Source organism: Pseudonaja textilis, chromosome 1 (genome assembly GCF_049901715.1).
Source record: "Pseudonaja textilis isolate UNSWEBS1 chromosome 1, rPseTex1.2, whole genome shotgun sequence".
NCBI classification, from domain to species: domain Eukaryota; kingdom Metazoa; phylum Chordata; class Lepidosauria; order Squamata; family Elapidae; genus Pseudonaja; species Pseudonaja textilis.
This window is the reverse complement of record NC_141990.1, coordinates 291,211,849-291,239,233: the sequence shown is the minus strand read 5'-3', so window position 1 is coordinate 291,239,233 and position 27,385 is coordinate 291,211,849. Positions and strand designations below refer to the sequence as shown.

At 41.4% G+C, this 27,385-nt stretch overlaps 1 protein-coding gene and 1 long non-coding RNA gene across 4 annotated transcripts in view; one reads left to right on the top strand and one right to left on the bottom strand.

The window, feature by feature from the left end:
• Window positions 1-10,320, bottom strand: part of LOC148128251 (uncharacterized) — a 44,317-nt gene extending 33,997 nt beyond the window's left edge. For 2 of the 3 annotated variants that reach the window (XR_015741121.1, XR_015741120.1), the window contains exons 1-2: window positions 10,118-10,320; window positions 3,816-3,955 (exon numbers count right to left, since the gene is read on the bottom strand). This is a non-coding gene — a long non-coding RNA (uncharacterized LOC148128251). Of the gene's footprint in view, window positions 1-1,237; window positions 1,313-3,815; window positions 3,956-10,117 lie in introns of all 3 variants that reach the window. The other variant, XR_015741119.1, reaches the window with a different exon arrangement.
• FOXN3 (forkhead box N3) overlaps window positions 1-27,385 on the top strand; it is a 107,409-nt gene that overhangs the window by 64,780 nt on the left and 15,244 nt on the right. Inside the window, exon 3 of the mRNA XM_087922085.1 lies at window positions 9,058-9,194. Within this exon, the coding sequence (XP_087778211.1) occupies window positions 9,058-9,194 (137 nt within the window). The remainder of the gene's footprint in view (window positions 1-9,057; window positions 9,195-27,385) is intronic.

The following is a 27,385-nucleotide window of genomic DNA, read 5'->3' as shown; positions in this document are numbered from 1 at the left end:
TTTCATCTGTGCCACGTACCAGGGGGCCAAAATTTCATGGAGGATGCCCTGTCTCGTTTACCTCAATACAACATGATCTGAGACGTGATTGTTCAGCCTCTCATATCAGATACCATACCCAGAAACATGGGACAAGCCATACGATTAAAGGATGTAAAGCAGGATATGTTATGAGAAGCTACTCAAACAGATAGGATTATCAGTAATGCTGACTTGGGTTCCTATAGAGATAATTTGGCATGGAGAGGAAACAAGATTTATGTACCAGAGAAATGTAGGAATTATATTTTGGAAAAGTGTCATGATGACAAACAGGCCGGACATTTTGGGTTTTTAAAAACCTTGCCTTTAGCTCGATGACAATTTTGGTGGCCAAAGATGAGGCTCAACATAGAGAAGCATGTAAAAAAAAGTCATGTCTGTGCGATATCCAAACCAAGACTGGGTAAGCCATTAGGGTTGTTACAAACAGTATCTGAACCACAACATTTTATTGTGGAGTTACCAAACAGTAATGGTCATACAGTTATATGGACTATCATCGACTTATTCTCGAAACAGGCACATTTTGTACCTTGTAAGGGTTTACCATCAACTAAGACCTTAGCCAATATGTTTATACTACAGGTTTACTGATTACATGGAACCCCTTGACAAGTAATTTCTGATAGAGGAGTACAGTTCACTGCACAATTCTGGAGAACATTCCTCCGCTTGTTGGGGTCATCCCAGGGATTAAGTTCGGCCTATCATCCAAGCACAAATAGCGCAGCAGAAAAAGTGAATGCTATGGTAGAAAGATACTTAAGATCATATGTGTCTTACCTACAACAGGAATGGGTGGAATTGTTACCGTTTTCAGAAGTCACATATAATAACGCGGTATACAATAGTATAGGATACAGTCCATTTTATGTGGTGAATGACCTGGAATTTAGCCCATTACCGGATTTTACTTGTCACCCCAATGACCCAATCAGTGTCCAAGAATGGGCACAACGGGTACAGGCTAGTTGGGTACATGTCAGAAAAGCTCTGGATAAAACAGCGATGGATTATAAAACATATGCTGACAAGAAGTGGCAAGACCATAAACCTTTTCAGGTTGGAGATAGAGTATACCTTTCAACAAAATATATTAAGCTGAAATTGAACAGTAAGAAATTAGGACCCAAATACTTGGGCCCATTCTCAGTTACAAGAATCATTAACCCTGTCACGGTCGAGTTAAAGTTACTATCAATGTTGGGTCGTATATACCCAGTGTTTCATATCAGTTTATTGAAAACCATTGACTCCCAAAACGAAGCGCCTGAAATAGAAAAAAGAAACCACTGATCAAATACGGATCAAATTGAAATAGATAGAATTCTTGACTCCCTCAAAAGAAGGAATAATATCCAATATTTAGAACGCTGGAAAGGATATCCGGTCTCAGAGGCATCCTGGGTGAAGGCATCTTATGTATATGCAGATTGTTTAGTGCGTTGTTTCAATAATACATACCCTGACAAACCTGGGCCCACATTGTAATTAGATTAACTATCATAGATGTCACTAACACTGATGTTTTTACTGTGTTGCAGGCGGATTCCTGGTAGAGGGGGCCGCCTGTCACGTCCCCATGGCATGCTGGAGCCGTGACACTGAGCATTCCACTGCGTCTGAGTATTCTACCGCGGTAGGAAGCACCTGCCAGCCGACCGACACCGGGTCGGAATTGCCGATGGAGATGGACGACGAGTCCTGATGATGTCAGATGCTTAACCAGCACATGTTGCAGGCAGTTATCGGCAGAGCGATGAACATGCTGACCATTAAAATAATGACCTCAGGGGGTGAATATACACTGGGAGGGCACAGGGGAGTTGGTGGGATATGGAGAGTGTGCTGTGGCGAGGGTATGGTAAAGGCAGGTGGATAATTAACAGAAGAATGCATGGTATCGAGGATTACATAGTGACCGGAAAGTAAGCGTTAGCGTTCACTGGATGGTGGATAAACTTATTACATTATTATCTGGTGTATAAATACAGCTCTGGCTGCGACGTGCTCCAGAGCTGACTTTACTATCATTTTTTATGCTTGTTGTTACCCGAACCTGGAATAATATATGGACGAATAAAGACTTTTCTACTTGCAGTGGAGCTTTGTTTCCCTTTCTTTCTGGACTTCAGCTGAACAGCTGAGAGGCAGAGAGATATAGAGAGGGGAGAGATGGGGAGAGAGACATAGGGTTTTGTGGCTGGGTAGGTGTGGCTAGGGGATCATGTGACTGAGTGGGAGTGAGTGACATCGAGTTGGCCATGCCCACCCAGGTTTTATGGCTTCCGGTATTTTTTTCCCCTGTGGGAAACTGGTACAAATGGCTCTTTGAGTGCTTAAGGTTGCAGACCCCTGGTCTACTTTCATCCATTGTTGGATGATCTAATTTTCATCCATTGCTTCTTGTTCTATCTTCAGGTGCTTTTGAGAAAAGTTTGACCCCCTCTTCTTTGTGGCAGCTCCTTAGATATTGGAACATTGCTATTATGTTGCTTCTATTCCTTTTTTCATTAAACTATACATATCCAATCCTGTAGTCTTTCTTCATATGTTTTAGCTTCCAGTTCTCTAATCATTTTTATGCTGTTCTTTGCACGCTTTCTAGAATGCATCTGTTTTACATTGTAGTGACTAAAACTTGGTGCAATATTCCACATGTGGTCTTCCTAGACACTATAAAATGGTACTTGTGGTACTAACACAAGACATACTGGCCAAAGCAGGAGAAGAGTGCACATCACTAAAATCACCTGGCGCTATTTGGGCTAAATTTGAGTATTCCCAATGGATTTAGAGCTCTAGTTTTTCAGGTAATCCCAGAAGACATTGGTGAAGCAGAGCCAGGAAAGAGTTAAATAATAACAATGCTCATGAAATTTAGACTTTCTGGATAGATAAATTATTTAAAATATCGTAAGTTCAACAATAGAGTTGACTAAAATTTGTGTAGTTATAACATTTTAAAATGATAAATGATGTGGCCAAAAGTATGGGGTCCCTTTGACTTTTCCCAAATAATCCCAATTTGCTCTGAAATAAGTTGAAACTAACACACATAAATGTCATCCGTCATTCTTTGTTCCATAGTCTATAGAGCAGAGACTTTGCTTTTTCCTCCCTGGACATAGTTCCAAGAGAAAAACAAACCCCAGATTGAATTGAAGAATAGTTTCAATGATTGAGCAAGAAAATAAATCAGAAAAAATCCTGGCTAATTTCCAAAATCAAGATACCACAATATAAAGTTACACTATACATTTTCCATCTGTCTTAAAGTTAGCTTCTGTGGTGGAAGACCCCACTTTTGATAGACACAGTAGATCCACATTGAAGTTGACAGTTCTTCTGGGAGACTGATTTTTGGACAGACAAAATAAAATTAGAACTATTTAGTAAGTCACAGCAGATATGTTCAAAGAAGAAAAAAACAACACTTTTAAAGAAAATGCCATCTTAATGTGAAACATATAGAAAGTTCTATAATGTTATGAGGTTGTTTTGTTGCCTCTGGTACTGAGTTCCTTGAATCTGTGCTAGATACAACGAAATCAGAAGTTATCAAAGCATTCTGGAGCGAAATATAATACCTAGTACTAGAAAGCTGTGTCTCAGTTTCTGGTCATGCGCCCACTAGCAACATAATGACCCAAAACGTACATTTAAGAGAAGCCAAAAATGGTTGAAAACCAACATTGGATTGTTTTAATGTGGCTTGTTATAAATTCTGATTTGGATCCAATAGACCAATTATGAAAAGGGCTGAAACTTACTGTTGGGAAAAGGAATCGTCTGAACATAAGAAAGCTGAAATAATTTGCTCAAGAATGGGTCGAATTGCCAGATGAGAAGTGAAGTCTCCTTCAAAGCTGCAGAAAGCATTTGATTGTAGTTATTGCCTCAAAAGGATGTGCTACAAAATATTAGGTTAGGTTTATCAATAATTATGTGTCCATGCCATTGGTTTTTTTGTTTACAAGAAAGTTACATAATACTGATGATTTATATCCCAACTTTTTACCTAGCAGGTGTTCAATAATATTTTTCCATAATACAGGAATGTATTATAGTAATGATATAAGAGGATATTTGTTAATGCATAATACATATATTTTTAGCCCATTTGTATGATATATCTTTGTATATGTGCAGTTGAGATTGTTAGAATGTATGCAATTTAAGTTATCTTTGTTTTGAAGATAAAGAAGCCAGTTCTTGTCATCTCTATTTCTAAATTCCAATTTCATTTTGGATTTGAGGAGACCTTAGCTGGCTTTCAGACTTGAAAACATTGCTTGGAAATTACTTTACTGCCGTTTTTCCTCCAAGCTATGCTTTCTAATTCTGTGATACAAAAAAAAACTATTTTGATTTTGTTCAAAACTAGAAAATAGGATATGTATGCCAGGGAGACAATACAAAAGTAGACAATGTATTCATAATTGCCGAATCATGATTTAGTTATTAGGAACTTTTGAATGTGTGTGCGTGCCTTTGAATCAGTTTTTACCTCCCAGTGACCACCTGAAGAAGTCCTTGCAGTTTTCTTAGCAAGATTTTATGAACTGGTTTTCAATTGCCTCCTTCCTAGGGCTGAGTTATTGGCCCAAGATCTTTAGGCTTCATGCCTAAAATTGGACTAGAATTAACAGTCACCCAGTTTATAGCCTGATGCCTTGACCACTATACCAAACTGAATTACATTATGAACTTGTTATATTTGCTTTAGTCAAATCTCACTGGGTCTTTGTTTCCAGTCCCAGTTTAAGATACAAGTATTAAACAGCAATAGTTATCATGAATGGAAACCCTGGTGCTTGATGGAATGCATATTCTATATTTTCACATCCATTTCCCAAGATTATATTTAGAATCATGGTTTTAGTATTGTTTTGTGCTTAGGTACAAAAAATGACTACCCAGATGCAGGCCTTATAGTTTACCACCCTGAGTTGCTAGTTCAATATAGGCGACTGTATAAATTAAATAAATAAATTACAAAATTAATATCTCTCCAGGGACATATAGAAATATATCCAAAATTAATTAATTTGAAAACAAGAATCATTAGTTAATATAGGTAAAAGTAAAGGTTCCCCCCACACATATGTAGTAGTCGTTTCTGGCTTAGGAGGTGGTGCTCATTTCGGTTACAAAGCCGAAGAGCCAGCGCTGTCCAAAGACGTCTCTGTGGTCATTTGGCCAGCATGACTAAATGCCAAAGGCGGGCAGAATGCTGTTACCTTCTCACCAAAGTGGTCCCTATTTTTCTACTTGCATTTTTACATGCTTTTGAACTGCTAGGTTGGCAGAAGCTGGAACAAGTAATAGGAGCTCACTCTATTACATGGTGTTAGGGATTTAAACTGCGGAACTACCGACCTTTCTGATCGACAAGCTCAGCGTCTTAGCCACTGAACCACCACTAATGTGCTAAATATCAATAGAAACATTACAAATATTCCAGCTAATGTTTTTATTGATCTTATTATATATAATACAATTTATTCATTTTAATAAATCTAATTTTTTGTTTGTTTGTGTGTATGGTGTAAGTTGCCATGGGAATATCTAAATTAGAAGAGCAGCATCAATAATTTAAAAATAAATGTACAATTGAGCTAGATACCCTTCTGATATTTGTGGTTAGTTTACTTTTAATGTATGTACACCAATGGTTTGTTCAGCAGACCATGGTTATTAAAATCATGGATTAGAATTAACTCTAAATGCAGCCAATTAGACAAGCTTAAGATTAAAATTTATGCTTTACGTCAGTGGTTCTCAACCTGTTCGCAGAGTTAAGTCTTGGTGGTCCGTGACCACAAAGAATATTTAAAGGGGTTCCATGGTGAAGAAAAGGTTGAGAACCACTGTGCTCTGAACTTTTTCTTGAATTATTATATAATATTGCAAACAGTGCTATTTGTATATTGCAGTGTTATAAGCTATAGTCCAGATGGTATCCAACATGCTGATGTTTTAAAAGCAGCTGATATAACGAGGGGAAAGGAAAGAGTTGTCAGATTAAAAGGATCATCAATAAATAACATGTTGGGTTGGGCTCATGCAGTATTGTCCCCATCCTCATATCAATGGGTACCAGATCTAGGATAAACCATATATGTATATGTGTGTGTGTATATATATCTGTATCTATATCTCACATATACATATATACATACATCATACATACATACATACACACATGCACACACACACACGCACACACACACACACACACACACACACACACACATGTTCGGGTCTTTTCCTGTGTAAGATTAAGAGTATCTTGGCGACGTTTCGGCGAGGTCCCACTCGCCATCCTCAGGCTGGTGCTTTCGGCTTTGTGCCAGTGCAAACAGTATGTGATTGGAGCTGCCGTCTCTATAAAGACGGGGGCTGGTGTGCTGGGCTGGTTGGCTGCGCTGCTGCCTCTTGATTGGTTGATGGGGTTGATGTTGGTATAATGGACTGTGTGATGGCCTGGTGAGTTTTGTTGTGGAGGTATCCTGGATCTTGTGCTGTAATCTCCTGGGTCTTTTGTTTTGTAGTGATCTTTTTTCCATTAGCCTCTCGTGTTTTAACGGCTTGGGTAATGGGTTGTGTGATGGGCTTGTGAGTTCTTTTGTTGTGGTATCCTGGGTCCTGTGTTGTAATCTCCTGGGTCGTTTGTGTTTTGATCTCTTTTCCATTAGCCGCCTGTCTAGTAACGGCTTGGGTAATGGGTTGTGTGATGACCTTGTGAGACTTATTGCTGTGGTATCCTTGGTCTTGTGCTGTGATATCCTGGTTCATTTGCTGTGTTGCAACTTCTTGAGTTCTTGTGGTGTAATTTCCTGAGTTTTCTGATGTGATATCCTGAGCGGGTGGCTGTGATGTAGCATTCTGGGTTTTAGTCTGGCGTCGAGTTTGGGGTCTGGGTCTGTGTTCTTGGCACGTGTCAACTTGTTTGGTTTTGGGGTTGGGGTGTGTGACAGCTGGCGAAGCAGCCGTGGTCTGTTTTCTAGATGGTGGTTGTCCTTCGTTTATAGGATGGGCTTGGGCCTGGGTCTGATGAGGGGGGTTGGCGGTGATGTCCTGTGTTGTTTTGGGTCTGGTGTTGGTTTTCGTGGCTGGGACTTGTTTGTTGGTGAGGGCTAGCTTCCAGATGTCTGGTAGGCGGGAGGTATCGTCCCGTCTATTCATGTTATGGGGGTGTTTCTCTATCTCGATGGCTTCCCTGATTATTCTATTGCTGGAGTGTTCAGTGTTGGATAGTAATTTATATCCAACTTCCTCACACACCTCAACAGCCTACACCTCAAAATACAATTCACCATGGAAACAGAAGCTAACAATCAACTTCCCTTCCTAGATGTCTTAGTATACAGAAAATCCAATGGCTCCCTAGGACATACCATCTAGCAGACGAAAACACATACAAACCGCTATCTACATGCACTCTCACACCACCACCCAGCACAGATCAATTCTGTAGCCGAGACACTCATCTCCAGAACAAAATGCGTAGCCGACGAACAACACCTAAAAACCGAACTACACGCTCTCACTAACATACTAACAGTCAATGGATTCCAAAGAAAGATTACCCACCTAATTCAAAAAGAAACCCCAAGCAAAATCTAAGACAGAGAACAAGAGAACGGCAAAGCCCTCCTCCCATATATAAAAGGCACTACAGACAAAATCAGCAAGATCCTTCAAAAACACAACATTAAGACAGGATTCTGCACAAGAAGAAGAAAAACCACCATCCTAAGAAACCCTAAAGACAGAATCGAGTTAGAAAAGCAAGGAGTATACCAAATCCCCTGCACCGCCTGCCCCACCACATACATTGGACAAACCAACAGAAGAATAAGTGCACGCATTGAAGAACACAAGAACTCAATCAAAAAGAAGAACCGACCTCTTCCCTGGTCCAACACCTCAAAGCCACAGGACATGAGATTGACTTTAAAAATACCAGAACTATCGCCAAAACTGAACACTTCAACAACAGAATAATCAGAGAAGCCATAGAGATAGAAAAAACGCCCACACAGCATGAGTAAACGAGATGATACCTCCCACCTACCAGCCATTTGGAAACCTGCCCTAATTAACAAATGAGTACTTAACATGAAGAATGACACCAGACCCACACCCACGAGGGCCACACAAGATGCTACCACCAAACTTCCACGTAGAAAGCAGACTCATACCCACACAGATGATGAGACATGACCACGGACCAGAAGCCGTACTGCAGCTGCACCCAAACTGATAACAGTCTTAAATACGTTTATCTACCCAAGTTTATTTAGATTATTACTTTTGGAGCTATGGTACTAATCAGACAGTGCAGAAAGTTGATAAGGTTATGGTAAAGAATGGGATTAATGTCTTCTGGCTGTACAATCAAAACTATTTCATTGATGGTTAGTGTTCAAAACCACTGTCTCCAATTTTCTTTTAGAATATCCACAACAGAAGTTCAATCTGAGAAGTTTATTCATTATCCATCCGGACTGTGATTCTCCGCCCCCTGCTAAACAACTTGTGGAGAAAGAGAATTTCCCCCCAAATTAGGGAAGTAGTTTGATGTAGCGATTAAGGTGCTAGCCTAGAAACTAGAAGATTGTGAGTTCTAGTCCCACTGTAGGCATGGAAAATGCCTGGGTGACTGTGTCAGCCACCATTTCTCAACCCAACCCACTTCGGGTGATTGTTGTGGGGAAGATAGGAGGAGGAAGGAGTATTGGTATGCTCGCCACTTTAAGTTGTATATCTTTTTTAAAAGGCAGGATAAAAATCTAAACAAGAAGAGCTATTACCATTTTTAATATCAAATAGCATTTGTATCTCCTAAACATTAGCAATGAAGTGCAGCAGGATTTTCTCTGAAATTTATGTCAAAGAATGAGATCTGCTTTCTTTTATGAGCAGGAAGAAATATTCTCGGTGTTCTGAGAAATGTGAAAAATATATTATTTTAAAATTATGATTTTTTTGTATTATCCTCTGCAGAGTATTGGCAAGGGGTCTTTGTGGTGTATAGACCCAGAATATAGACAAAATCTTATCCAGGCTTTGAAAAAGACACCCTATCACCCATATTCCCATGTGTTCAGCACACCTCCAGCATCTCCTCAGGCATATCAAAGGTAAGAAAACTTGAATATATCTTTATATGAACATGGCAAAGTCTGTAAATCAGCTATGTACTGACTTCAGGTTTGCAAGTGAATTCATCTGTTCAAATATGTTAAATCTAGAAGGAATGCATACATGCAATTTTTAAATAAGTAAAATTTAACTAATGTATGATAAGTGGCCGAAGTAGAAATGAGCAACCTGCATCCAATAAATGGCATGTAATCCTCAGACTGATAATTTATTTCCTTCTTTAGTGTTCACTACTGCAAAATCAAGAATCAGATCAATTTTTTAAAATATTTAGCGGTTACCTTACCATATAAGCCTTAGAATGTATTTAAAAGAATAAAATAGCTATTGGCCTCACAATTCTAAGATACCTCTGTTCAAAAAGTAGGGAAAAAACTAGGAAAGTACTGCCCTGCTTGTCCCAAAGGTGCCTTTTCAAAAAAACAACTGGACTTTGTTTTTCCTTGAAGACGTTTTGTATTCTCATCCTCATCCAAGAAGCTTCTTGGATAAGAATGCAGAACATCTTCAAGGAAAAAAAAATCTAGTTGCCATTAAAAAAACAAACATCTTTGGGACAACCATGACCTGGATTACTAAGAATCTCCATAGACATACTGTCCTGCTTATGACAACTTCTTAGACATAATTAAAAAAAAAATGCTGGGGCTTGCAGTCATATCAAGGTTATTCCCACCAATTGATGTTCAGAGTAAGGCTTATTCAGCATTTTTCTTTGAGTGTATCAAACTACCTGAATACATTGAGTGGTCCTCTCAAAACTACATGATAATCAACAAAAACTAGAGCCTGCCAATCCCAGTCATATATGGTTGCATTAATTATAAAAAAGGTAGGTCCCCACCTGTTGCCAATCCATAGGTATTCTTACAGCCCTACTTTGTACTATAGAATTTCTTACCAGTTTTGATGAAAATCACATGTCCACTTCAATTAATTACTCTATGTTGCACTGCTTCTGTAATTATTATCAAAAATCTCTGTACTTGTGTTAGAAGCTGTGAAGTATAAGAAAAGATTCCAGCTTTTCATGTAATGCTTTCATGAGTGGATAGATTGCTGCCGAATCTTTCTCTCTAATGCTATGTTTGGAAGATTGCCTCATTATAAACTTTGGCTTCCAGGTGATGAAAGTATGTGTTTTGTTTTGTTTTTAAACTGCTGCTGTTGTGGTTACCTGCTCTGCAAAGCAAATGTGAGCAATTATGTTAGTTGCCATAGTGCTTTTCTGTTTGGTAAAAGGGTCAGTCAGGTCTGGTAACTTTAAAATAGCAGGAAATAAAAAACCTTCATGGATCAGTTTGTCGTTTTGTTCTACTGCAGTGGAAAAAAGGTATGGCAGATGTAAAACCTGCCACATTTCAAATCTGCTTGAAAATATGTGATTTGTTATAGGAAGTTTGGAATCCATAATTGCTGTAGCACTTAGCATGATGTTAGATAGTTATGAATAATAAATGTTTTGTGAAAACTGTATAAAATAGAGCCATGGCTTCATTTTTTTCTTGAGCCCAGACATCAGTTACACAAATGATTGTCTGATAGCAATTTTTGAATGCTTACTAAGATTGAGATTTGGGGGTTCAGTTACACCCTTCAGTTATAATATTCCTTTAAGAAGTGGCAACTTGCAATGTAATTTCATTCTGGTAACTCTAATAAAGTGCCTGAGCATCTCTGCTGAGCCGTGCGTTCCATCACATGGCCCAAACAATCAATCTTCAGGCAGAGATTGGGAAGAACAGCTGGGCTTTTGCAGGCAACGGCTGTATGTCTGCCCTTGCTAGGCGATTAGCGTGATGGTAACCATAGTAACTAGAAGGCCTCCATAGCAACGCATAGCTGAGACAGGTGCAGTTACATCACAAGGCTGTTTGTTGCCTGGCAAAAGGACAGGCCATTAGTACTAAGACATGCACTGTTGCCTTGGTAACAGATAACCTTACATAGAAACTACAGTGGGTTTGAACATTTTATCATCCTGATTAAAAAAAAAGGTGGGGGAGACATTTCATTTTCTTTTCCTTATTTTTAATTTGATTATTAAGAACTCCTTATGTATGGTCATTTGAAGTTACAAAATGTTTTGTTGTAGTAAAAAATGAAAGAATAAAGAACAGCAATTGAAAGTTTTATATTCAAGTGATTATAACTTAAACGTATTATAACTATAATCTACAGTGTCTTCCTGATCAATGAATTCCATAAAAAAAAAAAACATTTGGTTTATGGTTCATTCTGTATTATTCATGTATGAATTAGGAAGCAGATTCGTTCTCCAAATGTGCTGGAATACAATTCAATAATTCAACTAAATCCAGAAATTCACTGGCTTGCTTGGAATTTTGGTAATTATAAGCTGCTGCTGCAGCATTTGGAGGGAACCAGATTGGAGGAAGGCTGAGCTAGTTAAATATTTTGCAAGCATACTGGGTCACATTATATGCTTCAGCAACAATAACCCTCTTCTGCAAAGCTCTTGTTATATGTGCCATTCAAATATTTATTTTGATTTTTTCCCCCCATTAAGTGAAGAATACAATTGGGCATGCGAGAAAGCTTCAGATAGTCTACAATGAAGGGCCATTTTGTCTTTGCCAGCGTATTGTAGATATCATATTTGGTGTAATCTCAGTTCTTGGATGCAATAGTGCAATGTTGGTGAACCTTTTTGTTCTGGTGTGCCAAAAGTGTGTGTGCCAGCACCCACAGTGCAATGCGCCCCATCCCACTGCGCATGCATGCGCAACATTCCCCTTACCTGCACTACGCATGGGTGTGCCACCCAGTTGATTTTCAGCCTGTTTGAAGCCTTTTTCGCCCTCCCGGAGGCTCGAGGGAAGCCTCTGTAGCCTTGGGAGGCCGAAAAATGGGCCTTTGGAAATACCGGAAATGCCTGCTTTCAGCCTCTGGAAGGCCTCTGGAGCTCGGGGTAAGCTGTTTTTGCCCTCCCAGTGGCTCGAGGGAAGTCTCTGCAGCCTTTGGAAGCCAAAAAATGGGCCCAAAATGGGCCCATTTTTCAGTCTCCTGGGGCTGCAGAGGCTTCCCTCGAGCCTCTGTGAGCCAAAAACTGCCTCAAATGGGCAGGAAATCAGCTGGGAGGCGTGCGCATGAGTAGTGCAGGTAAGTTTTGCTGGGACTCACATGCCCACACAAATGGCTGTGCGTGCCACCTGTGCCATAGATTCACCATCATGGCAATAGTGTAACAGTAATGGTTTAGAAACAGTGTATTCCCTCCCTTATCCTACTTGTTCTGAATGTTGTTGTTGCATTCCACTTTTTGTATGGGAAAAGAAGATAATTTGAACAATGTGACTCTCTCCATACAGAGGTTTTCTATGTTTATTTGACTAGGTTTGACAGTAGGTTTCAAAACAGTTTTTTAATTTGTTTCAGAATTACTATCATTGAGACAATTGACATAATGCATTTTATGTCAAAGCAAATACAGCTTTAAAGTTTTTCTGTGATACAAATAAGCTTACGTACCAACATATTTACATTCTTAAAGAAAACAATGTGATTAAAATCAGTTCAGTTAAGGGATATTTGTTGATGCATTAACCAAACATTAAATTATTGCTTGAAGTTTCTTGGCCAGGCAGATCTGTGGAAATAAAATGTATCAAGTCTGGGTGAAGTTGTCGCTATTCAAGTGGTACCAAAGAGCAAACAGGGACAAGGGTTCTACTCAAACCTGTTTGTTGTACAGAAAACGTCGGGGTGGGTGGGAGGTGGAGATCAATTCTAGATCTCAAATTACTAAACAGACACATAGTGTGCAAAAGATTCAAGATGCAATACCTACAGTCTATACTAGGGAGCATCCGAGAGGGGAATGTCCTATCATCAGTAGACCTTACTTGCACATACCAATTACCAAGAGGCACCGAAAGTTCCTGCAGTTTTGTTATACAGGAAGTCACTACCAATACAGAGCTCTACCATTCAGCCTGTCCTCAGCACCAAGGACATTCACCAAGGTACTGGCAGTGGTAGCAGCTTATATCAGGACAAAACCCATACACGACATATTAATACATTCAACATCGACTCTAAGAGCAAAGAGAGACTTAGAAACCACAATACAGACATTACAGGAACATAGATTTTCGGTGAACTTTGAAAAGAGCCACCCAGAACCGACAAGGTGGCTAGAACATTTAGGAGCAGTAATAGACACCAGCTCCTGTGAGGTTTACCTATCACAGGAATGACACAACAGCAAAAGATCCTTGATAAGTCAGGTGGTCACAGCCCATGGGTGACCCTGGACCTACTGTCACATAGGGAAGATGATATTGTGCATCTCAATAGTACCTTGGGCCAGACTGCATGCAAGAACCTTACAGTGGTTCCTATTACCTTACCAGAGAGCAGGCAAGGGCAATGCAGAGACCAAGGTGTGGATCCCTCCCAGAGTGAAGCAGTCACTCCAGTGGTGGAGGTTGCAGGCCATGATCAGGGGATGTGGGTTCAAGGAACCCACCTGACTGACCATCACAACAGATGCAAGTTTAGTAGGCTGGGGGGGCCCACTGTCAGAACCAAATTACACAGGGAGAGTGGTCTCAGACAGACCTCAAGAACAACATCAACTGGTTAGAGCTCAGGGCAACTCACCTGACCCTAAGGTCTTTCAAGTCAGGAATAGTGGGACAACACGTGTTAATCCTAATGGACAATGTGACCGCAAAGATGCATATCAACAGGTAGGGAGGCACTCAATCCCTAGCACTCATACAAGAAGCAGAACGATGGGGCTGCTGGGCGGAGATACATCTATCAATCAGAGCAGAACTTATATCGGGAGTGGAGAACACTCAGGCAGATTGGCTCAGCAGAACAACGGTCGACCACTCAGAGTGGCACCTACACCTAGACTTGTTCAGGGAACTGTCACACAGATTAGGCAAACCAGTCCTGGATCTGTTAGCGTCTATAGCAAATGGACAACTCCTGAGATTCTACTTGAGATTTCCAACACCGGCGGCGGAAGGGACCAATGCGCTCTGAGGAGCATGGCCTAGGGGGCTGCTTTATGCATTTTCCCCACTTCTGTTAGTACCAAAGGTAATCAAGAGAGTGATAGAGGAAGGGGCAGAGATTTTACTTGGAGCACCTCACTGGCCCAGGAGGTCTTGGTACGCAGATCTACTAGATCTGTCGGTATCCATACCATGGAGGATTCCCCCAGACAAGGTAGAGCAGAACCAGGGAGCAATACAATACCTGGAGTCACAGTGGCTCCAACTAACCGTATTGCACTTGAGAGGGCCACACTAAAGCAATTAGAATATTCAGCCAACACTCCAGGCGGCCATTGACTTATAGAATTTATGATGCTACTAGAGAGCATTTGGAACCTGGTGTTCCAAGAGGCAGATAGACCCAATTACAGTGTTAGTTACACAAGTGCTGGACTTTCTCCAGGAAGGCCTGGAAAAGGGTCTAACTCCTAACACCTTACGGAGGCAGGTAGCAGCGATAGCATCAGTATTGGGTTGTAGGACATCGGAGTCCCTCACACAACATCCCCTGATCTGTATGTTCATCAAGGGAGCAACAAATCTAAAACCACCAAGTGATACACAGGTACCCCACTTGGGACTTGACAAGGGTGCTGAGGGCGCTCATGACAAAGCCCTTTGAACCACTGAGGTCAGTGGGATTGCCCTCACTCACCCTTAAGGTGGATTTCCTAGTAGCCATAACATCAGCCAGAAGAATATCGGAATTAGCAGCATTATCTGTGAGGGAGGACCTCTGTATAGTCCACCCTAACAGGGTAGTATTAAGATTGGATCTGACCTTTATCCCAAAGGTCAATTCTGCGTTCCATAGAGCACAGAAGTTGGTACTACCAGACTTCTGTCTGGAACCGGTCCATAGCCTAGAAAAGAAGTGGCACGCCTTAGACGTGAAGAGGGCAATACGCATTTATATTAAGAGAACAAGGCCCATTAGAAAGACGGAAGCATTGTTCATTTCATTTAGACTGAGTTCATTAGGACAAAAGGTTTCACCATCAACCATAGGCAGATGAATCAGGACATGTATTACAAGGGCTTACAAAAGCCAATCTTTACAGCTGCCAGGTAAAATAACAGCACACTCAACCAGGAGTGCAGCCACATCAGTGGCATGGAACACACAAGCCTCGATTGAGAAGATCTGTAGGGCAGCGACGTGGGCATCACCATCTCCATCAGAAACTATGAGCTGGCTATATTCGCATCAGCAGAAGCATCTTTTGGAAGAAGGGTTTTGCAGAGAGTTCACATGGAGATGGGGGCTCAGGACAAGGAGTTGGTCCACCCTCAGGACTATTACCTTGGGTATGTCCCATGCTTTGGATTCTCCAACCTGTACAACTGAGAAAGAGCGTTGGTCTTTCCTGAAATGCACCTTCTAGTTGTATGGGAGGAGAATCCAAATCCCACCCTTAGATAGTTTGTCCCAAGCTCAGAACGGTCAAGAACGAGCACCAAAGAACTCTCCAAGTCAATCATCAGCCTTCATCAAAAACTGGGCATGTGCAGTGGAAAGGGGACTGGACTAAACTTTGATTGCCTCCGTCTTCAAGCAGGGAAGCAGGAGGCAACCCATGCTTTGGATTCTCCTCCCGTACAACTAGAAGATGCGTTTTAGGTAAGACCAAAGCTCTTTTCAACTCTTCCTAGTTCAATACAAGATAAACACACTCCAGCCTCAACTTTTTGCTTTTACACATTAATATATAACCAGCCATTTCTATAACACCAAATCTCTCTAATCAACAAAACCAAAATAAGAGTTTCATTTTTTTTCCTTCAAAGTACAAATTCCAGAAGTGATACCCAAATAAGAACACATTTTCCTCTTTAAATAAAATAATCAAGTTAACCATTGCTGCTTTATCTTCCTTGCTTATGGAAATAATGTGTATTTCTATTTACACCTAGTAATCTTTATAAACAGTCACCCCTTTTATTTCACAAAGTTTATTATATTCTTTCAAATTCTTTCATGGCTCTTTTGTAGCTCCCCAATCCTTCACAATTAAATACTGTAGATTTTGTAGTTTTAGGTACCCCATTAAATACTTTCTCCCACCTCTGCAAAGCTTGGGGCTCCTCCAAATTAGTTGAGTCCATCTTGATATGTGCTATTTTGGATATTTAATAAACAGTATTTGAGGTTGGTATAAGTGATAGCAATTCTGTATTGTCCATGTCTCAGTAATCACTTTACTTTTATGACTGTAGTGACATTTGAGTGCTAGTGTAGAAAATATTACCTAACTTCTAGCTGATACTTGTTGCAGTGAATATACACTGCTCAAAAAAATAAAGGGAACACTTAAATAACACAATATAACTTCAAGTCAATCACACTTCTGTGAAATCAAACTGTCCACTTAGGTAGCAACACTGATTGACAATCAATTTCACATGCTGTTGTGCAAATGGAATAGACAACAGGTGGAAAGCATTGGCAGTTAGCAAGACATCCCCAATAAAGGAATGGTTCTGTGGGTGGTGACCACTTCTCAGTTCCTATGCTTTTTGGCTGATAGTTTGGTCACTTTTGAATGTTGGTGGTGCTGTCACTCTAGTAGTAGCATGAGACGGAGTCTACAACCCACACAAGTGGTTCAGGTAGTGCAGCTCATCCAGGATGGCACATCAGTGCAAACTGTGGCAAGAAGGTTTGCTGTGTCTGTCAGTATAGTGTCCAGAGCATGGAAGCGCTACCAGGAGACAGGCCAGTACATCGGGAGATGTGGAAGAGGCCATAGGAGGGCAACAACCCAGCATCAAGACCGCTACCTCCGCCTTTGTTGAAGGAGGGACAGGAGGAGCACTACCAGAGCCCTGCAAAATGACCTCCAGCGGGCCACAAATGTGCATATGGCTGCTCAAACAGTCAGAAACAGACTCCATGAGGGTGGTATGAGGGCCCGACGTCCACAGGTGAGGGTTGTGCTTACAGCCCAACACCGTGCAGGACATTTGGCATTTGCCAGAGAACACCAAGATTGGCAAATTCGCCACTGACGCCCTGTGCTCTTCACAGATGAAAGCAGGTTCACACTGAGCACATGTGACAGACGTGACAGGGTCTGGAGACACCATGGAGAACGTTCTGCTGCCTGCAACATCCTCCAACATGACTGGTTTGGCAGTGGGTCACTAATGGTGTGGGGTGGCATTTCTTTAGGGGGCCATACAGCCTTCCATGTGCTCGCCAGAGGTAGCCTGACTGCCATTAGGTACCGAGATGAGATTCTCAGACCCCTTGTGAGACGATATGCTGGTGCAGTTGGCCCTGGGTTCCTCCTAATGCAAGACAATGCTAGACCTCATGTGGCTGGAGTGTGTCAGCAGTTCCTGCAAGACAAAGGCATTGATGCTATGGACTGGCCCACCCATTCCCCAGACCTGAATCCAATTGAGCACATCTGGGACATCATGTCTTGCTCCATCCAGCAAAACCATGTTGCACCACAGACTGTCGAGGAGTTGGGGGGTGCTTTAGTCCAGGTGTGGGAGGAGATCCCTCAGGAGACCATCCGCCACCTCATCAGGAGTATGCCCAGGCGTTGTAGGGAGGTCATGAGTGTAACTCCAAATCCAGACCTCCATGGGTTGCTAAATTTGATTTCCATTGCTAATTTTTGTGTGAGTTTGTTTTCAGCACATTCAACTATGTAATGAACGAAGTATTTAATAAGAATATTTCATTTATTCAGATCTAGGATGTCTTATTTTTATGTTCCCTTTATTTTTTTTAGCAGTGTATATTAAACTAATAGATAACATTCCACTTTGATGTTTAAATTTATAGAAAAAATATAGCCTTTAAAGAACTGGAATAATAGTTTATTAAACAACTGAAGTGAACTTTTTTTCTATAAGAAAAATGAAAATAAAGATGTAGCTTTTTTACCTGGATTGAAATTATTTTCATTTGTTTCTTACAATACTATAGCACTTTTGACTTATATGGTAAAGTTGTACAAAAAAATCTGCCTTTAAACTGAAGACATAGATATTCTCTGAAGCTGACAAAAATCAGCTATTGCATCTGATTCTTCCTATGCAATAGATTAAAAGCAATAATTTACATTTCTGCATCTTTGTGTAGTTCCTATTAACTTCTGGACTGTACAATATACTTTTTTTGCTCATTAAAAGCAACAACAATCATGTTGGTCTATAAAAAAAAACCCAACGCACAAATAGGGCAGTATCTTTCTGAGAACTAATCAGAATGGCACGACTGTTTTCCTCAGTGGGCAAGATATTTAAAAATGTAAGAGATGGAAAAGAACAAGAAAATCTACAAATTAAATAAGGTGTGTAATTCAAAGTACGCCTCCAATTGGAGATTGCAGCTTGAAATGCGGTAAAGTGGTAAATTTTGTTACTGTTGGATTATAACCAGAGTGCGAATGTATACTTAAAAAAAAAATTTCGGTGCCACACCAAGTTATTGTCCTATCTGGTTTTATTTTTTATTATTTTTAGATAGTAATAATTATGGTAGTAATGCAAATATATATTTCTAACAATTTTATTAGTTGTCATAAGACTATGGGACTGTGTTTTGTTTGGAAATATGCTAGACTCACAATAACAAAATTCAAAGTTTAGCTGAGGAGTTAGAGCAGGACCTAAAATTACTTGTGGATAACCCTAACCCTAATCCTCTGTTTTCCTTCTGGTAAATGGGTGCTATGTGATTGGCTGTGCCTGTTGTATTAAATCATTTGTGAAAGAATAACCATAAATGTTCCAAATGTTAGGGACTTCTGTCCTCACTGTGAGTTGTGTTTTGGGGGGGGGTGCATGAAGGGAGGTTCAGCCAATCTCATTGTACACATGTTGTACTCTGACAGTAAAAGTAATAATAATAATATTCATTGTCTCAAGAAGATTGGGAAATTTGGATGACAAGTAGTTGAAGGGAAAAAATATCTGATCTTCCAGCTCAGAAATCACGGAAACCTTAGTTAATATTGTAATATTTGTGCATTCAACTTTTTTGGGAAGTATTTTGAGGAAAATAAATTGGAAAAAATGTTTTAAAAATTGAAGTCTTTTTTCCCTCTCACTTGGGAAGCTTATTAGTTCTTATTTAAAATACCAATAAAGTATTTGAAGTAGAATATTGGATTAGCTCATGAATGCAAAATACACATTGCTGAAACTTTTCCTATTATATAAACTTCTATTGGGAGGTCATTACAAGGTGCTGTTTGAAACTGAAAGCATTTCATGAAATCCTACGTGCAATTTCTTAAATAATGCTTTTGCATATGTATGTATGTATGTATGTATGTATGTATGTATGTATATATGTACCTGAAGCATTCATTCCGGTCAGATATTCTCTGTTGTTGTAAACCTGCAGAACTAGTTTTCAGAAGTGATTGAAATCTCCAAAAATGAAAGCAGATTCTCTCCTGCAAGTCAGCATTTTGTAATAAGACTGTGATTTTACATGAACAGATGCTATCTTCAAGGAGAAATCAAATGTCAGCATTCCACTGCATTCCCCAAAACAGTGGATCTTGCTACATAGTTCAAACTACACGCAAAATGGCTTTAATTCTTCCAGTAATAAAAAACCTCTAGGGGGTTGGATTAAGAGAAGGAATTAGAAGATTTATACAGTTTGTCTGGCAGGAAACCACAGAGGGAAAGTGACCCACTGGTCATGTCTTTCAAACCTTGGAAAAAAGCAAGGCATTTGCTGAGTTTGACAGACAGTGTTTTTAGAGCTTATTCTACTCAGTGCTGCTTCTGTGGTGCGCATATTCTTTTTCAGTTATCTGGGATCTGGGTGTAGTATGATCCAAATATTGCAAGCTTCATCTGGTTTAATATATGTTGTAATCTGAATGCAGTGCTGTTCATGCATTGATTGCAATAGCTGCCAATATTTTATATAAGATTCCAATACTACCAGGACATGCCAAGTTTGGCCAGCTTTTTTTTTTTTTTTGTATTATTTTGCTGATTCAACATCAATTTTCTTTATCAGAATAAGCATCTTTCATTTACAAAATCAATAAAAAAATAGACAAGCAGAAGATATTTCCTGTAGGACTTTCTTTTCTTATTTTTCCTTAAGCAGAATTTCAAAAATATAAAGAAAGGTTGGACTAGCTTAGTATTTGATAGGAAATCCTAAATCTTTGGGGTAGATTGGAAAGTTTGAAAAATCCTGAAAGAAAACAAAGGTAAATCAGCTTCATATTGTTGCCAGGGTAATTGCAGGGACTTGCCCTGTAACTGTGACTCAAAACTTAAAACCAACCACAAAAGCACATATTTAAAAAAAATATCAAAAGAACAAAATGTTTTTTTTATCAATGGTACATATGTAGGATTCAGAGAAAAGTATCTCTTGGATTTTCTGAAATTTTGCTTAATTTTTGGCACTTAATGTTATCAGAGCTTCTTCGGGATTTGTTGATATCTAAAGAGAATTGGATCCTGCTGATATATGACCCAAATCTTAGAAACAAACAACAAATGGTTGTTTCATTTGACTGAACAGAGCAATCCAAAGGTAGGATGCTAGTGTTAAAAAAATTAACTTCCCTGATGGTTCAGTCAATAATTGTACCATCTTTAGCAGCAATAAATGCAACAAAATATTTCCTGTAATTGTTAATATGCCTCTGCATTACATCCTACAACACCTTGAATCTCCAAATACCTATGCAAGGGTCCTCTTTGTAGACTTCAGTTCAGCATTCAGTACCATCATTCCAGACATTCTTCTAACTAAATTTAACCAACCAGCAGTACCTGAACACATTTGTAATGGATCATAAGCTTTCTAACAGACAGAGAGCAACAGGTGAAGCTAGGCAGAATCACATCTGATACCTGTATAATTAGCACAGCCCCCGCCCCCAAGGCTGTGCGCTTTCTCGACATCTCCCTATATACTAATGACTGCATCTCAAATTATCCATTTGTTAAAATACTGAAGTTTGTAAATGACATAACAATGATTGGTTTCATTCGAGACGTCAAATCCGCATACAGACAGGAGGTTATACAACTTTTCTCATGGTGTAACCGGAACAATCTGGAACTGAACACACTCAAAACCGTAGAAATGGTGGTAGACTTTAGAAGAACCCCTCCCATACTACCACCTCTTACAATACTAGACAACACAGTATCAACAGTAGAGACCTTCAAATTTCTAGGTTCTATTATATCACATGACTTAAAATGGACACCTAACATCAAAAATGTAATCAAAAAAGCACAACAAAGAATGTTCTTTCTGCACCAACTCAGAAAGCTCAAAATGCCCAAGGAGCTGCTGATATAGTTCTACAGAGGAATTATTGAGTCTATCTTCTGCACCTCTATAACTGTCTGGTTTGGTTCTGCAACCCAACAGGACAGACACAGACTTCAGAGGATAATTAGGACTGCAGAAAAAACAATTACTACCAACCTGCCTTCCATCGAGGAGCTGTATATTGCATGAGTCAAAAAGAGGGCTATAAAAATATTTACAGATTCCTCACATCCAGGACATAAACTGTTCTCAGTTGTATGGGTCGGAGAATCCAAAGCGTGGGCTGTTTCCTGCTTCCTTGCTTAAAGATGGAGTCAATCAAAGTTTAGTCCAGCCCCCTTGTCACTGTGCATGTTCAGTTTTTGACTCCGTCTTCATGCAAAGAGGACAACAAGGAGAGAGTGCTCAGAAGGAAAGATAGAAAATATAGGATCAACGCTTTGGATTCTTTGAGAAAAAGAAAAGAGAGAAAAGAGAAAGAGTGAAAGTCAGCAAACCGTGAGCAAGCGAAAGAGCCGGGACCTCATCCCAAGACGGGAAAGCCCACATAGCTGTTTGGTGTTAAGAGAATAAGCGGCAGCAGCCTCAGTAAGAGCAGGCAGGCTCTCAATAGGCTAGCAAAAAGGAGGGCAAATTAATTCAGCTTTCCCAAAGCCTTTGTTAAACAAACCAGAAGCTGCACAAGCTTCCAGCGCTCTCTTTAATTGGGGGCAAACTTAGTCTTAGGCTGAGCAAGCTTCCATCACAGCCACACAAGCCTCCCCAGGAGAAAGGGAGGCTAGAGTCCATGCTCGGGCCAGTCTGAGTATACTCTTATCGGCAAAAGCCAAAGGGAAAGACTATGGCCGAATTTCTGAAAGAGGCAAGCCTGGAGGAGCAGGAATCCCCTGCTCCCAGTTTGAGCAGAGAGCAAAGCACATAGGAACCCAGAAAGGCTGGGAGACCTTCAGAAAGGCTTCTCAGCAGGGTGTCCAAGGCAGATGAGAGAGAGGCAATAAGGAGGCAAAGGGCCATTGAGAAATGCTTCCCAAGGGCAGAAAAGGAGGCGGAGAATAATGGAAATTCCCATGCTCCAACAGGCAAACCAATGAAAGCGAAGTATCAGGAAAGGAGCGCAACACTAGAAGGCGCTGAAGATCAGCCTTTTCGGCCTGCTGTTTGTGTGAACGAAGGATTGAGTGAATCAGAAAGACAGTGCTCTCAGGCATGCAATGAAGAGCCCTCCTCCAAGAGAAAGAGATTTTCGACAGAGTCTAGCTCTTCCTTCACAGCATTGGAAGTCAGGGAACAGTCCTTTAAAGAGGAAATGAGGGCTATGATGAAAGAAATGATAGCAGAATTCAGGGACAGTCAGGGTAACAGACCCAGCCTGATACATAATGAGAGGAGACTGGATGCTCATTATCATTCTACTCGAGCAGGAGGAGTAAGGGAAGAACTGGGCTTCCAGGGAGACAGTTTCAGTAGATCAGATACTCATAGTGAGGCCTCTGTTTCAAGAGAGGAAGAATATAGGGAGTCAGCTTTCTCAGATGGGGAAACTAGTGAACCAGAAACTCCAATATTCACAGATCTATTTCGTCACCAGCTGTTTAAGATGCTGCTGGGAAAGGCTAAGATAGCAACAAGCCTGGGGAGGATCACAGGGACAGAAAGGTCTGAGTTAGAACCATCTGATCCCAAAAATAAGATCTTTTATTAGAACCAAGTGAAAGTGAATCCATACCTTCACCTGAATTGTTCAGGGAAGTGGTGGAAGATCAGTTGGACAGACCAGTTATTTTCCCAACACCAGGGAATAAGAGGAAATTTTATAATGTGGAACTAGTGGACCTATTCCCAGTTACCACGATAGACAGCCCTGTGGCAGCCTCCATGTCTGCTACAGTGTTGGCTAACGAAACTGAGGATGTCTAAAAGGGGAGGATAAGAAAACAGAACAGACCCTACAAAAAGTTCACCAGGTCGTGGCGTGGGCGGTAAAGGCAACGTTCATGGCATCATTTTTCAGCAGAGCAGTCCTGATATGGATTGAACAGATGCAGGAAAGAATGCCACCTGGCAATCTTTGATTGCAACAGGATTTGAACAAAATAACTGCTGCAACAGAGTTCATAGCAGATACCACACTTAATGGGGTCAAGTACGCAACTAAGGTCATCGCAGCTTCAGTGGCTACAAGGCGACTTGTTTGGCTCCGCCACTGGCAGGCAGATCTGAAACATAAATGAAAACTGGCATCAGCTCCAGTTAAAGGGGACAAACTTTTCGGGGAGGCCATTGAGCCATTACTGATTGAAACCAAGGACAAGAGGAAACTTGGTCAGGCAGATAGGCGACCTTTTTCATATACACAGCAATAGCCCTTTCCTATCGGGGGGTGGCTTCAGCCACTCTCTACACACACAGAGACAGTACACACAGACGCCTACGAGACATCCAGATAGGTCAGGATTTAGAGATTGGGTGACAACAGTCCAAGGGAAGGCGCCCCTTCTGGAGTTCGACCAGTAGGGCCTTCCGGCATACAAAGTGACAGCCGGAACAATGCGTCCATTGGCGGGAGGCTGGGCCTATTCACCGACTGATGGGTGTCGACTACAATGGACAAGTGGGTCCTAGACACATTAAGGAAAGGCCTAGTTCTGGAATTCATCTCCATACCCCCGAGCTCATTCATAAGATGCGTGACACCAAGGGACAGAACCAAATGGGTAATTATGGAAACAGCAGTTCAACATCATCTGGACATTTGGGTGGTACAAGTGGTACCAGAGAATGAACAGGGACAAGGGTTCTATTCAAACTTGTTTGTTGTGCAGAAGGCGTCGGGGGGTGGAGACCAATTTTGGATCTCAAATTACTAAACAGGCACATAGTATACAGGAGATTCAAGATGCAGTCCCTGCAAGCTATACTAGGGAGCATACGGGAGGGGAATGTCCTGACATCAGTAGACCTCACAGATGCTTACCTACACATACCTATTCCCAGGAGGCATTGGAAGTTCCTGCGGTTTTGTTATGCAGGGAGACAGTACCAGTACAGGCCTCTACCATTCGGCCTGCCCTCAGCGCCGAGGACTTTCACCAAGGTCCTGGCAGCAGTTGCAGCCTTCCTCAGGACAAAGCCCATATGGGTCCAATGCTACTTAGATGACATAATAATCAGTCAAAGTCAACTCTAAGAGCACCGAGCGATCTAGAAACCATGATACAAACATTACAAGAGCATGGCTTTTTGGTGAATTTCGAAAAGAGCCACTTAGAACCGACCAGGCGATTACAACACTTAGGAGTTGTAATAGACACCAACTCCTGTGAGGTTTACCTGTCACAGGAAAGACAGGACAGCATAAGGTCATCAATAAATCAAGTGAGCACAGCTCCGGGGGTGTCCCTGGACTTGCTGTCACAAATACTAGGGAAGATGATATCGTGCATCTCAATAGGACTTTGGCCCAGGCTGCACGTAAGGACATTGCAGTGGTTCCTATTACCCTACCAGAGAGCAGGCAAGGGCACTACAGGAACCAAGGTATGAGTCCCCCCCAGAGTGAAGCAGTCATTCCAGTGGTGGAGATCACCTGCAGTGACGAGGGGATGTGGGTTCAAGGAACCCACCCAACTGACTATCACAACAGATGCAAGTTTAGTAGGCTGGGGAACCCACTGTCAGAGCCAGATTACACAGGGTCAGTGATCTCAGTCAGACCTCAAGAACAAAATCAACTGGTTGGAACTTAGGGCATCTCATCTGGCTCTAAGGGCCTTCAGGTCAGTGATAGTGGGACAGCATGTGTTGATCCTGACAGACGTGACCACCAAGACTCCTATCAATAGGCGGGGGGGGTACTCACTCCCTAGCGCTCATGCAAGAAGCAGAGCGATTGGGCCGCTGGGTGGAGACGCACCTTCTATCGATCAGGGCGGAACACATATCAGGAGTGGCTCAGCTGAACAATGGTCGACCACTCAGAGTGGCGCCTACACCTGGACCTGTTCAGGGAATTGTCACACAGATTTGGGGGAGCAGTCCTGGACCTATTTGCAACGCCAGCAAATGCACAACTCCCGAGATTCTACTTGAGATTCCCAACACAGGGAGTAGAAGGAACCAATGCTCTCTGAGAAGCATGGCCAAGGGGTTTGCTCTACTCATTCCCCCCACTCCCCTTGATACCAAGGGTAATAAAGAAAATGATAGAAGAGTGGGCGGAGGTCTTAATGGTAGCACCTCACTGGCCCAGGAGGTCTTGGTACGTGGATCTGGTAGATCTGTCAGTATCCAGACCGTGGAGAATTCCCCCAGACAAGGTAGAATTGAGTCAGGGAGCCATATAACACCCAGAGCCACAACGGCTGCAACTAACCGCATGGCACTTGAGAGGACCATGCTAAAGCATTTAGAGTGCTCAGACAAGGTAATTCAGACACTCCAGGCATCCAGGAGACCATGAACCAACAGAATTTATGATGCTACTTGGGGAGCATTTGGAACTTGGTGTTCCAAGAAACAAATAGATCCAACCACAATGTTAGTTACTCAAGTTCTGGATTTTCTCCAGGAAGGCCTGGAGAAGGGTTTAACCCCTAACACCTTAAGGAGGCAGGTAGCAGCGATAGCTTCAATGTTGAGTTGCAGGACCTCAGAGTCTGTCTCACGACACCCCCTAATCCACATGTTCATCAGGGGAGCAACCAATCTAAAGCCACCAGTAATACACAGGTACCCTACTTGGGACTTGACAAGGGTGCTAAGGGCGCTCATGTCTGAGCCCTTTGAACCGCTGAGGTCAGTAAGACTACCTTCACTCACCCTTAAGGTGGCCTTCCTAATAGCCACTATATCAGCCAGAAGAATTTCAGAGTTGGCAGCATTATCTGTGAGGGAGGACCTCTGTATAGTTCACCCAAATAGGGTAGTATTAAGATTAGACCCGACCTTTATCTCAAAGATCAATTCTACATTCCATAGAGCACAAGAGTTAGTACTACCAGACTTCTGCCCAGAACCGGTCCATAGCCTAGAAAGGAAGTGGCATTCCCTGGATGTTAGGAGAGCTATACGCATTTATATTAAGAGAACAAAGCCCATTAGAAAAACGGAAGCATTGTTCATTTCATTTAGACTGAGTTCGTTGGGACAAAGGGTTTCACCATCTACCATAGGCAGATGGATCAAGACATGTATCACAAAAGCTTATGAAAGCCAATCGTTGCAATTGCCGGGTAACATAACAGCACATTCAATCAGGATTGCAGCCACATCAGCGGCATGGAACACACAGGCCTTGATTTAAGGGATCTATAGGGCAGCAACGTGGTCATCGCCATCTCCATTCGTCAGAAATTATAAACTGGATACATTTGCATCAGTGGAAGCATCTTTTGGAAGAAGAGTGCTACAAAGAGTTCACATGGAGATGGGGGCTCAGGACAAGGAGTTGGCCCACCCTCAGGACAATTAGCTTGGGTACGTCCCATGCTTTGGATTCTCCAACCCATACAACTGAGAAAGAGCGTTGGGCTTACCTGAAATGCATCTTCTAGTTGTACGGGAGGAGAATCCAAATCCCACCCTTAGATAGTTTGTCCCAAGCTCAGAACAGTTAAGAACGAGCACCAAAGAACTCTCCAAGTCAATCATCAGCCTTCATCAAAAACTGGGCATGTGCAGTGGAAAGGGGGCTGGACTAAACTTTGATTGACTCCATCTTTAAGCAAGGAAGCAGGAGACAGCCCACACTTTGGATTCTCCTCCTGTACAACTAGAAGATGCGTTTCAGGTAAGCCCAACACTCTTTTCAACTCTTTTCACTCTCAAAATGATGCTATAGAGCACTGTACAC